The sequence below is a fragment of the Bactrocera tryoni genome, chromosome 4, assembly GCF_016617805.1.
Source record: "Bactrocera tryoni isolate S06 chromosome 4, CSIRO_BtryS06_freeze2, whole genome shotgun sequence".
NCBI classification, from domain to species: Eukaryota; Metazoa; Arthropoda; class Insecta; order Diptera; family Tephritidae; genus Bactrocera; species Bactrocera tryoni.
Window position 1 is genome coordinate 75,969,451 of NC_052502.1, and position 14,761 is coordinate 75,984,211.

The 14,761-nt window shown below is 37.9% G+C and overlaps 5 protein-coding genes across 5 annotated transcripts in view; 3 read left to right on the forward strand and 2 right to left on the reverse strand.

The window, feature by feature from the left end:
• The first annotated feature begins 87 nt into the window (after positions 1-87).
• LOC120775182 (CWF19-like protein 2 homolog) lies at positions 88-2,897 on the forward strand. Its single transcript, XM_040105237.1, has 4 exons — positions 88-292; positions 364-1,830; positions 1,896-2,624; positions 2,684-2,897. Exons 1-4 carry the CDS (start codon positions 206-208, stop codon positions 2,807-2,809), a joined length of 2,409 nt encoding a protein of 802 aa, XP_039961171.1. The 5' UTR covers positions 88-205; the 3' UTR covers positions 2,810-2,897.
• Positions 2,898-3,030: 133 nt separating this feature from the next.
• On the forward strand, positions 3,031-4,001 carry LOC120776108 (40S ribosomal protein S19a). The gene is made up of 3 exons (XM_040106600.1): positions 3,031-3,068; positions 3,330-3,400; positions 3,477-4,001. Exons 2-3 carry the CDS (start codon positions 3,330-3,332, stop codon positions 3,874-3,876), a joined length of 471 nt encoding a protein of 156 aa, XP_039962534.1. The 5' UTR covers positions 3,031-3,068; the 3' UTR covers positions 3,877-4,001.
• A 308-nt stretch (positions 4,002-4,309) lies between these two features.
• On the reverse strand, positions 4,310-4,859 carry LOC120776109 (probable small nuclear ribonucleoprotein G). Its single transcript, XM_040106601.1, has 3 exons — positions 4,723-4,859; positions 4,498-4,645; positions 4,310-4,439 (listed from the first exon to the last, which is right to left on the reverse strand). Exons 1-3 carry the CDS (start codon positions 4,752-4,754, stop codon positions 4,389-4,391), a joined length of 231 nt encoding a protein of 76 aa, XP_039962535.1. The 5' UTR covers positions 4,755-4,859; the 3' UTR covers positions 4,310-4,388.
• Positions 4,860-4,984: 125 nt separating this feature from the next.
• LOC120776104 (protein MMS22-like) lies at positions 4,985-11,461 on the forward strand. Its single transcript, XM_040106593.1, has 3 exons — positions 4,985-5,435; positions 5,506-6,128; positions 6,195-11,461. Exons 1-3 carry the CDS (start codon positions 5,101-5,103, stop codon positions 8,666-8,668), a joined length of 3,432 nt encoding a protein of 1,143 aa, XP_039962527.1. The 5' UTR covers positions 4,985-5,100; the 3' UTR covers positions 8,669-11,461.
• A 1,912-nt stretch (positions 11,462-13,373) lies between these two features.
• The window catches only part of LOC120776105 (serine/threonine-protein kinase PAK mbt), a 4,263-nt gene continuing 2,875 nt past the window's right edge, over positions 13,374-14,761 (reverse strand). The window contains exon 6 of the mRNA XM_040106594.1: positions 13,374-14,615. Within this exon, the coding sequence (XP_039962528.1) occupies positions 14,142-14,615 (474 nt within the window). The 3' untranslated portion in view covers positions 13,374-14,141. The remainder of the gene's footprint in view (positions 14,616-14,761) is intronic.

Sequence of the window (14,761 nt, forward strand, 5' to 3'; positions counted from 1 at the left end):
TTGTCTTATAAATTTCCAATTTTGATATTTATGATAATATTATAACAATTGTGAATAGATGTTGAACAGCTGATTTTCTCAAGATTTTGACATCTCATAATTGGTAATTGGAAGTCGCGGTCTACAATAATCAGGAAATCTATAATTTTTGTAGTTTCTGTGAGAAAACAAAAATACATAAGTTGATACTTAATATAATATCAATATGGACTTTGTCAAGTTTGAAAGCGCAAGAGAAAAGGAGCGAATACGCCAACAACTCCGGGAGGCGCGAGATCAAATGCTTGATCAGGTAAATGTTTACATGCGTCGTATACTCTAAATATGTACAGAGATATTTATGTTTGTGTTTTCTTTCGAAAGGCCAAGTTGCGACGGGAACAAAGGCTTAAACGTGAAGCCGCCCAGGAATTGCGTGGCGAAAGTAATTGGATGTTGCCTACAGTAGCTGCAAAAATTGACAAGCTTGGTAAAAAAGTTAGTGAATCAGAAAGATCAAAAAAGAAAAAGGAAAAGGCTAAAGCAAAACAGTCTAAGAAAAAAGAAAAGCACGGTAAAAAAAGTAAAAGGTACTCATCTTCTGAGTCGGATCCAGACACCTCAGAGGTAGACAGTGATGATAGTTCGTCTGATGGCGAACCAAGCAGTTCTTCTACAAAGAAGAAAAGGAAGAAGAAGAAAAAGGAATACTCGTCCTCAGGTTCAGATTCGTGGGATATGCCAAGTGATGACAGTTCTTCGGATGACGAGAAGAAGAAACCAGCAAAGTCCAGTTCAAAAAAGAAAAAAAACAGAGAAAGCTCATCAACATCATCTTCGGATTCGGACTCTACAACTACTGATAGCAGCAATTCGTCTGAAGAAGACGAACCCAAAAGGTTAAAAAGAGAACTTAAAAGAAAACGTAGTGAACCAGAAATATGTTTTCTCGATGAAAAAAAACGAAAAGCATCTAATAAAAAAAGAAATCATGATGATAGTGAAAGCGACGAACTGGAAAAATGGGTTGAAAAACCGTCTCAAACTACCTCTTCTACAGTCCCAGTGACGAGAGATAGCTGGATGACAGATCCGTTACTTCTCAAGACGTTCAGTAAGGAGAGAAAAGATACTTCATCTACTAAAGAGAAAAATTATGAAGCGTATGATCCGGCTAAGAACACTCGAGAATTAAATCCATATTGGAAAACCACAGGCACTGGATTACCGGGTTTTAAAAAGCCAAACGTGGACAATGACGACGATAGTGACGATGAACGACTAGCAAAGACTTTCGCATCAACATCCAATAGAGCCAGCGGTCGGGATGTACCACGTAGCTGGCAGAAAAGAACAGATGATTTACTATCTGAAAAGAAAGGTTCGGCAAACATGTCTATTTACAGCTCTGAAAGTAGTGGAGGTGAAGAGGAAGAAGTAGAAAAGGCGAAGTCAAGAACAAAATTTTTAACTGACCAGCAAATGAATGAACTAGGGGCGAAACTATTGAAAGCGGAGATTATGGGCAATGACGCATTAGCCGCAGAGTTGAAGTTACAATTAGAGAAAGCAAGGAAAGAGCGTGCTGCCTTCAAAGAGCAAAAACTTACGCAATCCGCTGCGGATAATAGTAAATTGCGAAATCGCAACGAAGATGAACATGTGTTGCTGACACGGACTGACGAACGTGGTAACACACGACCGTTGTCGCAAGCATCACGAACTGTGGATGAACGTGAATTATATGGTGGGCGTAATGCTCGTAAAAAGCAAAAACGCCTTGAGACACATAAAGATGGTGAACGCATGCGATATTTTCCAGACGATGACAAATATGATATTAAACAAATGGTAACGAAATCTAATTTAATTCATAAAATAAGTTTTATTAACGATTTAAATTATATTTGGAACAGTTTGAACGTGAGAAATATACGAGTGCCAGTGATGCTAATCTGGAGTTTGCTAAAATTGCAGGGAAGCACAAGAATCCCAATGATGATTTGGACGACATATTTGCAGATGAAGTGCGAAAGGATGTATCACAGTCGTCCACTGATCGAAGGGAAATGCAACGTGCGATTACAGAGCATGAACGTCTTAACGCACAACTTGATAACTGTAGATATTGCTTCGATTCACCGAAAATGGATAAAAGCCTAATAATATCTTTGGGTGCACAAGTGTATCTTGCTTTGCCATGGCATCTAGGCATGCAATCGGGGCATTGTATTATCAGCACAACACAGCATATTAGTTGCTGCACTCAGTTGGATGAAGATACATGGTCCGAAGTGAATGATTTTCGCAAAGCGCTTACGCGAATGTTTGAAGCGCAAAAAAAAGATGTCGTATTTTTTGAAATTGCTACTCGTCTATCAAGGCGACCGCATCTCAGCATACACTGTGTACCGATACCGGATGAACAGGCAGAAATGGCACCATTTTACTTCAAAAAAGCTGTCGAAGAATCGGAGCTCGAATGGAGCGTTAATAAGCAATTGGTATCGTTGGGTCGTGACGGTAAGGGTTTACGAAATTGTGTACCCAAAGGATTGCCATACTTTTGGGTCAATTTTGGAATGGGCTCAGGGTTTGCGCATGTCATTGAGGATGAAGACAGATTTCCTCAAAATTTTGCATTGGTAAGATAATATTTATGTTTTTTAAATTCTTTAGTAAATTCAGTTTTTTTTGTTTTCAGGAAATTATTGGAGGAATGCTAGAGTTGGATGCGAAGAAATGGCGCAAACCACAAAAGGAACAAAATACTATCGCCAAAGTTAAAATGTTTGCTGACTGGTGGAAAAAATATGATTGCACTAAGTAAATCATAATTATCCATGTTTATAAAACTGTACTCGTGCTTAAATTAGTACGTAATTATGGTAAAAAATAAATATTTACTACAAATACAATTCTTTTTGTTAATTTTTAAAGTTATTTAAATATGGTGACTATTCACAATAACTTGTATGTGTTAAATGGCAGCACCCTCATTGGCAAATGTCAAAAAATCGCTGTCACAAAATAAAAGCAGCTAACTTAACTCAATATGTCCTTTCTTCCGGTTCACTTTGTCACGCAAGGTAATGTTACTGTCAACTTTTCACAAAATTATTCCATTTTTACAATTTTTTCCAAATTTGAGTGCAATTCCTCGAAAGGAAAATTTACCTATGCCTTCCACTTATATGTGTACATTAATTTAGTGTAATAGTGGTGGCAATGTATATATAAAATATAAAGTTTTAAAGAGATGTGTGTCGTCGTTTGGCGTCATGTTAGGAATCATATGTGCAACGTGATTACAAGTAAATTAATTGTAAACTTGTTATTCTTTTCAACAGATGCCCGGCGTTACAGTAAAGGATATTGATCAACATGCCGTTGTTAAGGCTGTAGCCGTCTTCTTGAAGAAGTAAGTGTTCAATTGAGTTTCTTTTGTGACAAAAAATATACTAACCTCATTTTTTATGTTTTGTTTCTACCGATAGGACTGGTAAATTGAAGGTGCCCGATCAAATGGACATCATTAAGACCGCTAAATTCAAGGAATTGGCTCCATCGGACCCTGATTGGTTCTACATTCGTTGTGCATCAATCTTGCGTCATTTGTACCATCGCAGTCCAGCTGGTGTTGGCTCCATTACAAAGATCTACGGTGGCCGTAAACGTAATGGTGTGCATCCATCACACTTTTGTCGAGCCGCTGACGGTGCTGCACGCAAGGCTTTGCAATCCTTGGAGCATGCCCGCCTTATTGAGAAGCACCCCGATGGTGGTCGTAGATTGACACCCATTGGTCAGCGTGACTTGGATCGTATTGCAAACCAAATCGTGAGCAAACAACGTGATGCGGCGAAACTGTCGGGACCTATTGTCATTTCCAAGTAATTTAATAATAAAAATACACAAAATAGAGGGTAAACACTATGTGGTTTGCGCAAAGTTGTAATACCGCTTTAATTTAGAAAAATCCTTTGTTTACGTGAATAAAAACAAAAAAATACAAACAATAACTTTTTATAATTCTCATCAGTGCGAAACCGCTCAAATTTATTAAGTTAATTTAAGGAGTTCAAAAGTGATTAGTTAAACATCTTAAGAATATTACTGATGTCCATAATACAAATGGACGAATTATGAGGGACCAAATTTCCTTGCTTCCTTTTGTAAATGGGGGATAGTTCTGTGCCTTTAATTTATTTGATAAATACATAGTTTTGTAACGTCTCTTCTTAATACTTCCTCACAAGCTGTGTACCTGAAATCAGTCATGGAGTACGGTAGCTTCTTTGTTAGTATTGTCAAACAAATAAGGCAAAGATTTTCCAGATATTTAATTTCACTTTTATTTGTTATAAATATAAATTAAAATGGGGAATGGCTAAGCTTTCATCATCGTACTATACCCGATCCAGCGCTTCTACCATGACAATGCTGTTACCTCTAATTACCTAATGGGAGAATAGCTTTTAGAAAATTATGCGACATGCGTTGTTTTCAATAACTTACCACCATGCCAATGTTATTGCGCGTACTATCCTTGCACTCTTCTACCGTTTCGTCGAGCACTACATTCATGAAAGGATCGAAACCACGCAGAATTCCAGCAACAGACCGGCCACCATTCAATTTTAGCAACATTCGTTTGTCCATATATCTTCAGTAAATGAAAAAAAAAAAACAAGAAAACGACTGTTTAAATAAAAACAAACTTTATTTTTTATAAACACTCACTTTTTTAACTCCGGGGGATGTGCTTTTGACATTTTGCAAGTAATTAAAGACTTTAAAATAAATAAAACTTTATTTTATCCGCAAATCGTTGCAGAACGTAGTAATGGCGACAAAAAGATTCACAAATCATAAATCGGTGCTGCCATATTAATTTCCAACATAAAGCATGAAAGTGTGGAATCCATTTTTGTGTATATTTGCAAATTGTAAAATAAAAGTTTTGAACATACTCCATTGGTTGTCATAGTGAGTTTTTCCTGAACGCACACTTCATTCGAGCGCCAAATTTTGCCGACCTGTTATTTATTTACGTTTTAGTTTTGTGCATTGGTGTTTTAATTATAATTATTTTTGCAATTGTTTGTTTTAATAAAACTAATGGATTTTGAACTATTTAATTTCGATGAAGATGATGATTTATTAAGTACCGCTTGTATAGAAGCAACACAAGGTCAACTAACGGCACCACAGCAAACACAAACATTTGTGGGTGTAGTTGGAGAAGCTGTCTTACCTGAATTACAATGTAGTGGTGAGGATACTACCCATGCTAAGTTCGCCAGTGAAGGATTTGTGAGAAGTGGCTTTATGCTGACGCGCCCTGAATATGCTTGGCGTGATGCAAGCGCAGTATTAACACTTACAGAATTTGAATTTGGCGTAAAACAGTTGCTTGAACACAATAGTGTGCAATATCTTATAGGCACGTCATGGTATGCAAATATTTACGTATATCAACTCGAATATTTACATATGTAATGTCATTTGCCTCATTCTTTTCAGTATGCATATTCAACATCTATGGGCTAGTGTACGACAGCCGCTTAACACAAATGACATATACAACAACCGCCAACGTAGGAAAGAAGTAACACATATGTTTTATTGGATACTCCTCCACATAACCGACGAACAGTGGTCGTTTCTGCGGCCTAGCTTGGAAAGCATTCGACATTTAGTTAATCGCACAACTGAAGCAGATACCTGGAAATTAATATATTTTGCCAGTAGTTGTAAAGGCAATGATTGCAATGCTGCCGCCTACCACTTGTTGCACGGTGTGCTTGAGTGGAAACTATTGGATTTGTGTATACTCTACAAATTCGAATTGTATGCTCCTAAAGTACAATTGGATGACAATGCAAAGCCAAGCAGCGCCTTTATAAACCAATTGACACTACTCTTCGAAGATTTAATGACCTGCTCATTGTATTTGTATGGAAAAAAACGACCGGCTGAGCTGCTTTATGCTTCGCCTTTTCCTTGTACATGTATAAAGGAATGTTGGTTGTATGTGCAACTCGTCTTACAGAAGTGGACATTGACTACCTTTGCTGTGGCCACTGAAAAACTTACCTTCTGGCAACTATTCAACGAAACGATAACGAAATTGAAAACCAAATTGGGTAACAACTTTTATTTGAAAATTTTGAATATTAGTGCTAATGTTTTTAAACTAATTTTCACGCTAGATAAGTTTTCTTTAACAACCTCATCTTTGGCTGAATTCACAAATTGGCTGCTACATGCGCTAGTGCGACTTTTTGGCTATCGTTCCAATGGACAATATGTCGGGCCAAGGCACGAGCGCGTTTTGGTAGATACAGCGGAGAATGTGGAGGCGCTAGAGCAGTGCACACAACAGTTTCTCAACGGTAATCCCAGCGAAGAGCAGACACGCGTATATATTTGCTTACTTATGCCTACATTGTTGAATTGGTGGCGTCCACGCGTCGCCATACCAGTTTTACTGTGGGAACAGTTCCACAAACGTCTGAATACTTCCTTCTATGCTGCCGGTTCAGCACCAAGCAATTTGGCGGTCGCTTGTGCCAGCGGCAAGGCATATGTGGAACGTTATCGCGCGCTACTTAAACAAGAAGAACTTACGGCTGATGCCAATTTGAGTAGTTACACACTGTTTACCATATTGTTAGGCAAAAATCTAATGCGCCTATTAGAAAGCGCGGCGACGCGTCATCAAGCGCAAAAATTGCTCGGTCGTATTTACACTAAATTCAGTGCACAAAAGTTTCTCGCGCTGAATGAGATGGGCATACATCATCTTATAGAATTATTTCTGGCGCTAGCAATTTGCGGCGATTTCGAAGAGCTTGCACCGAAGCTGAGCGCGAAATTGCTGTCGATTGCTTTGGATAAAATACCAGCTGGACGTCAAATTGCAGTTGCCAAAGGTCATATGGCGTTATTGATACTCTACGCTGAGCGGCGCTGTGAAATCGGCGAGTATGCGACGAAGCTGCTGCAGCAGCTCACTGCTATCAATAACGATTTAAGCGTTTCAAAAGTGTTGGCGGATGGTTTGTTGGAAATTTTCATGCACGCCGACGATTTTCGTCGTGGCGAACACTTGCTGATAGACGCATGGCTGCCGAATTATTTGCAGACCTGTACGCCCGTAGAACAGGATCGCAGTTTGGAGGCGCTACATCTGATATTCGGCAAATTACAGCGCAACGAATCGTTGATCGAGTCGAACTCGGAGCTCTTAAAAGCGCTCAATGCGCTCGTACTACCGTTTGTTAAGCAACAATTCGCCTACGGCTACAGTCAATGGCTGCCACAGCTCGCCGCAGACTTCTCTACGCACGCCTGCACTGTGCCGGATACACAGACGTTTCAGAAACTATTCAATTACTTCATTGAAGCGCCGGTTGCATGTCGCCAGGCGTTGCCGCAATACCTAAATAAAGTGCTGCAAACCGAGCGCGCCGCGTTAATCGAGCCGAACGTGATCATACATGTGTGGCTGAAAAGTTTAGTGCAGTTGACCGCTGTCAACGAAGATGTGGCTCAATTGACTCGTTATGTGTCGCAGTTACCCGAATTTCGAATGATGACCAATAATTTGAACCACGAAGAGCTGCAGCAAGCAAAAGAACCACTCTGCGTCTTCATAGCCGCTGTTGGCAAACATTACGACGCATGCGCCGCGCACCATCAGCGGCGTTTTCGCATTGCAGACAACTTGAATGCGTATTTGCGTAATTTCGACAAATGGCTTCAGGTCGACCTAAAGCAGGAGAAGACCGAAGTAGCCTTTCGTTTCTACAGTTTTCTGGCCATAGTTATATACAATTGCGCGCACATCGTTTACACCAAGTCCAAGGTGAACTGTTTCTTCCACGTGGTTATGACGCGTTTCGTTCTGCCCACCAATGTGCAGATGGGCAAAGCGCCGGATGGCAAATTGGCGCAAGTGGTGCACAAAATTTGGCCTGTGCTCGTGCAAGGCATTGGCAAACTCAATTTCAAAGTCGATCCGTATATCAGTAAAACGTTGACCGACCTCATACAGAAGTGGACGCCACATTTCAAATTTTCACCGAACGCGAAAATGGTCGCACGCCCCTTTGTCAGCTGTCTGCAAAGCGACAACGCTGAATTGTCTTTGTTTGTCTTCGAGAAGCTCACCAGCCTGTTCTTGGCCACACAGCGTCGTCAAGCAGATCCAAATGCCTGCTTGGTGGTGACTATTTTCCAAGAAGTGATCGAATCTATAGACGCCAATAACACCAGCGACGACATACTAACGAAGCGCTTGGAAACCTTCATGAAAGCCACATCGCTGCTCATGCTGGAACACATTATGATGGTGGACGAAGTGGTGCCCAGTCGCGCGCTGTTGCTGGATTTGTTTAAACGTATTGTCAGCGGTGCGACATATAAGCGCTCAGCCGGTTTGCAACAATTACTTGCCGAGCATTTGCGGCTACTTACCAAAAAGCATCTCGCCTACTACACGTTCTTCTTCTTCGAGCTGTTGCAGCGTTTGGCGCAATTCACACCTGATACGATTCTGCAAATCATGGATTTTTTGCTCGCCGAGATGCGTGTTGTGGAGCAGAAACGTGGTGCCGGCGAGGATAATCGCATGAGAGGCTGCTTGCAAAAGCTACAGCAGACTTTAAAAGGTACCACATGAGCGGGGGCATCATACGAAAACTCACGAAGTACAAAAACCGGAGCAAAAATAAAGAAAGGTTCGCGCAGAATATTTTAGCTGAAAAGAGCTCCTGAAAGCTAAGTAGCCCACTCGAAAAAAAAATTCCAACGCAACTCGTTGGTTTATGTATGTAATTCTCGGACACTCGAGCATTTCATATTATTTTTTTATGGGTAATTATTTATAACCTATATTTTTAGTAGTATATTGGTTACGTATCTTTTAAGCAGAATTACCAGTATTTTGACTATACTAACTGTAGAACTAGTAAGTGCACGATCAATTCAAACCTTTTTGTCTTTATGTTAACCTTTCATTGTAACTATGTAAAATTTTAAATCAAGTCAAATAGTTTAGCCTGCCTGCAGATGCGCTCTCACCAGGGTCGATGCCACAAACGTACATATTTTCTCTCCCCAAGAAGCTCATCGTTGGAACGCGCCTAGTTTTTATCATTTTGGGAGAGAGCCCGTGCCCATTACTTTGCTAGCCTCCTATAAAGGCATCGATCGGTTTGCAATAACCTATGCCTTCAGAGTTTGGACTTTGGAAGCCGGGAACACCTGTAAAATGTCGAGAAGAAACCCCTAGATTGGCAAAAGCACAGCTGTTCTCACCGCCACTAGCCTCCTTTTGTCACGACACTGAAGAGAGGGGAACAGCTTCATTTGAAGAACGCATTACCGAGTGAGGGTTATTTGCAACTGAAGCATTGTAGTAAATGGTCAGATGACTTGAATAAGCTTCCGATAAACAAAACCGCTACAACGCAACGCGGAAACCAAAGGAACGTCTTGGATAAACCTCCAATAAATGCCACTTTCCGTACCACTGTATGTTTACGGCTCTATATGCCGTCAACAAGCCAATGAAGGGAATACCTCGCGATACGTAGATTGGCACCTGAGCTGGAAACTGAGTCATGTTCAAAGGTTCCAGCGCCTTCAGATAAGCCTCGCATGTCAACGCGTTCTTCAAATGGAGCTTAATCTTTCTTATCAATTATAGAAAATGTTCCCTATTTTGCTTTGCGGTGTGTAAAAGAAGCTGGAACGTCATAAGAAGGTATTCGTTTAGTGGTGGTGAGAGGGGCATGGTTTTGGGTAACCTCTAGAGGATTTACGATGTCGTTTTAATGGTTCCCGAAGTACGAACGGACGCAGCTTTGATTACTGCAACTCGATCGATGTCTGTATATGTTGCAAGCCAGTCAATGAGGGCGACGCTTTCCCAAAATGACCCAAGTGAAAGGGGAGGGAGCAGCTTACGTGTTACAAAGCATTGTTTCGAGAGCGACACATCGACCACCCCCCTTTGTTTGTTGGCAACATATAAAAGCTTCGGTGGGTCTGTAGTAACTGGTGCTGTTCAAATTGGATAAGGGGATCTAGTAATATACCGTGGGGAAATCGCTACACCTCTCAACGCGTAGCTTTCTTTGCTGGCCCACTCCTTTATCATCGGAACTTATACTTCTATCCAGGTATTTCCTTCTGAGTTACAAAAACAAAGAAGCTTGAGTAGAATAGAGACATATTTCTTAGAGAACTGAAAACAGAAATACAGCATTATTTGAAAAGCACATTATCTCTTGCATTTTTTTTGTAGAAGCTCTACGTCATTCATTGAGAGGTAGACTTAGTAGTGCACAAAAACCGACAGCGCTTTTCGGTGTGCGTCCGCCTCATTCATTTACTGGCAATATAAACAGGCATTTGGTCTGTCTATAATGAATTAAACCACTTCATAAAGCGTCGCGGGAGCTAGTTGGCCGTCACGGAAACACCTAACAAAACACCGCTTTCCATACCACTGAATATCTTCTTATATCGTTAAAACTACCATGGTAGGTAATATATGTCGATAGAAATAAGCGTTCATGTCATAAGAATGCATTTATTCAGTGGATATCGGAGCTCAACATTTTGTTTCAGGCATGGAGGTTTCAACATGGCGTTTCTTTCGTTCCAGCGAATCAAAAATGAGCTTCATAATTTATTATAGACCGGCCGTAGCTCTATATCTTGTCAGCTAGCCAATGTGGAGAACTCCTAAGACAACGCGTAAAGCCTCCAAGAGTACTGTATTTTTCCTTTCAGGCGAAGAAAATGTCTCTATTATACTTTGTGATTGATTGGACAGTAGATGAGATAACCGCCTAGTAGAAGATGCCTGGATGGAAGCACCCCAGATCACCCGGGATGTGTTCAGATGACATAAGTTGAACGTCATTCAGTGGTGGTGAGAGGAGTAGTGTCTTGAATTAGTTCTGTAGGTTTCACCACGGCATTTTACTAGCTTCCATGGTACAAGTTGGAGCAGCGTAGTTTAGCACAGATCGACCGGCGCTTTTATATGTTGCCAGTATATCAAGTTGAAGATGTGGTGTTGTGGATGTTGTGTGCGACTGAGTTGAATTTACGATATAAGGAGCAGCGCGTCGTCTAAATGTTGCAAACGCGATCTCTGTATCCTTACATACTGCAGCAGAGAGAGTAGAGAATCCTTTTGCTGAACCATGTAGTGTGTGCAGAAAACGCAATTTGCTCGCTGAGGGCTGGGAGGTACATATATACGTTTATGGCATCAATCCGGAGGGAACTTTCAACCATTGGTTAAAAAAATAACTTAAAGCTAGTGTATATTATGCAATTTCGAACATACTGTTTGTTACTATTTTCAAAAAAGAAGCTTTTGTAAAGTTATTACATGCAAATTTTCGAATTTTAAAATGTACAAGAATAAATTTTAACATTGAAGCAGAGCTGGCAACTAATAATTTTTACAATTGAGCTTGCATATTCATATTTTTCAAAATTTTCGTCATGTACATAAATTGTGCTGATTTTACGTTTGTTTCTTTCAATTAATTTAATTAACTTATTAATTTTCGAACATATCAAAATGGCGGTTAGTGATATACTTTCAGTTAAAATTTGAAATTTTCGAACATGTCAAAGTGACCTTTGGTTCGAGGTGTTTATGAGTTAAAATTTACTTTCAAATGTGCAGGCAGTATTAATAACATTTGTTACTTTATGAAAATGAAATTTTAATTAATTATACATAGATAGCATTTAATGCTCCAATAATTAAAACTCAGGCCAAATGAGTCTATGTACATTTTTATCTAATTAGTTTTTTTAAATTGTCGAGTGTATTAATATAATTTTTGTGGAACTTTTTGTAAGTTCGAATTTTAAGAAATAGAAGACGTGCACACATTGACCCACTAATATGCATTATTTCAAAAATTATTTCTGTTAAATCATTAGCTTATGCATTTTATGTTGCTTTACAATAAAAATAAAAAAAGCACAACATTTTACGCATTTTTTCGCTAACAGAAACTAAAACCTACGTCATATTTATTCGATGTTTGTATGTAGATATTATATGCATACTTGCTTGTATGCCTATGTATTTATATTTATATTATTATATTATATTAGTTATGTATGTATATTGTTAAATATATATTATATATATAAGCAATAATTGATATACAAAATGTACTTCGACATTTAAACGCGTGTGTGCATTCTTATAGAATACACAAATTTTGAATGCCGCACATTCATATAATGATTTCACAACAAATTACAATAAAAAATGTAGAATAAAAACGAAGCGCGGATGCAATTTCTTTCGAAAAGGAATGTTATAGGGTTTTCTTTTTGTTTCTTGTCAAAAATGTATCGATATTAGGAATGTTGGGCTTCAATTTTTTCGGTGCATGATTTTTGTTTTTTTTTAATACATGATATCATGATATTAGTATGCAATGAATAATTGTTGTTAATCTGTTCTCTTCGTTTATAAGGTCACGGTTGTCTAAGGCTTGCAGTTTTGTAATAGCATTAAAATTAAAATAAATTATATTCGATGAATTTTTAGCGACACAAAAAATTAATAAACAAAATAAGCAGCAGAATAAAACTGTTTTTTTTTTTTAAGTGATTCTCAAATTCGAATTATTCAAACTCTATGTTCGAAAACAACTGGGTTTTGAAAAATACATAATTTTTACAAAAAATAAAAAAATAAATTGTTATTCCTTTTTCATGTTGCACATCAAAACTTAAGTTCATTATCAAAACAATATTGAAAATTTACGTTTCCAAAATAATTTGTAACACTGTTGTTATTTAAAATGATCTGTTCACGTATAGATTATTTTTAACATTATATTGCTTTTGTTTGCAATACTTGTAAAAGCTAATAAAAAAGTATTTTAAATGTTAAAAAATACTTGATTTTGGGGAAGCACATATTAACAGGTTTTTAAGCATTTTCACTTTAGTTACAACAAAATTTTTTCAAGCAAAATAGAATTTGAAAAAAGCGCAATTATCAGGTTTTAAAGCATTTTCACTTTAGTTACGATACATTTTTTTAAAGCAAAAATTAATAATTTGAAAAACAAAAATATTTTTCATTTTAGCAAAAATTAAGTATTTGAAAATTTTGAGTTTTGCCTATTTTGGAAGTTTAAAGATCTTTACTCATTCTTATTGTAAATATATTGTAATTTTAATTATATTCTTCTCTTATTATCGCATTATTTTCGAAAGTGTTTTTTATCGTTTCCTTTTTAAGTTATTTACATTTTACATTTGTTTGTTATTCGTCGCAGTTAAGTAAAATTTTTGTTATTTAATTAAATTTTTTTGTTTACTATAAATTTTGGAAGTGCTCTTTTATATTTTTTTGTTTTTTGTCTCAATTTGTTAACTTCTTTCACTGCAATTTTTAATTCCAATATGTACATTGGTACATAAACATATATTTTTTAAATTACATAATTTTTTATATGAAAGCAATCTAAAATATTCGATTCGTGTATTTTTAGCTGCCATTTGTGTACGTTTTAAGGACTTATGTAATTAGTGGATACAATAAAACTGTATCTTTGATGGATTAGCAATATTTTTTTGTTTTTGTTTTAGGACATATTAACAAACAATTGACTGTATTAAGGACACAACAAAAATGCTAGTGCGCATGTATAAATGTAAAAAAAAGTCTGTGCGTGTGTGTATGTGTCTATGTGTGGCAGAAAAGTAGTTAAGCCAATAATGTTTAACAAAAAAAAAAACATTTGGATTTACAAACTAAACCACTTCAAAACAAAACTTAAAAGCATAAACAATGGTTAGGGGTTAAATATACGCTTCTCACGGTACATACAGTAAAGTAATTAAATAACTTTCAAATGCTGCTTGAGTAATACTTAAATTCGTTCGCGTATTAAGTAGTTGCCGAAATGTTAGCGCGTGTACATGAATCAATGTATGTATAAATGTATGGCTATGCATGTGTGTTTGTGTGTGTGTGTGGGTTTGTGTTTACTTTGTGTAGTTAATGATAATGATGTAGCGCTAACTAAATTAAGTTTTACTTGCATATATGTATATTCGATTTGCATTTGTAGGCGACCGACTGCGTTCCCTCAATGCTGCCGCGTGTTGCGCATTAAGGGCACCAAGAGCGATGGTGGCCCCGCTTGTCGCAAAAATGGGTGCGCCAACAGTTCCGCGGCAGTGGCACGCTGTGCCGGATCACGTACCAGCATGCGATCCAAGAACGATTGGAGTCGTGGTGAGACTTTGTGAGCATTCTTCAAATTCGGTGGTTGCATATCGCGTATGCGTCGCATCGCCTGTAGCGGCGGTTCGTTGAAGAAGGGCGGTTCGCCGTCCACCATCTCGATGACCATAATGCCGAGTGACCAGATATCGACTTCGGGACCGTATGGCAAACGCGATATTACCTCGGGTGACATCCAATATGGTGTGCCAACGAGTGATTTACGTTTCGGTAGCTCCTGCGAGACTTGCGCACAGAAGCCAAAATCTGAGAGTTTGACTCGACCGTCGGCAGCCAGTAGGATGGAATCGGATTTGATGTCGCGATGAATAACGCCCTATGGGGAAAACAATATTTTATTAAATAAAAGAACAAAATTAAAACAATATAAAAAATATTAAAAAGAAAATATATTAAAACTGAAAAAAATAATAAAAAAAATAATAATAATAAAAATAATAAAAAAAATAATAATAATAAAAA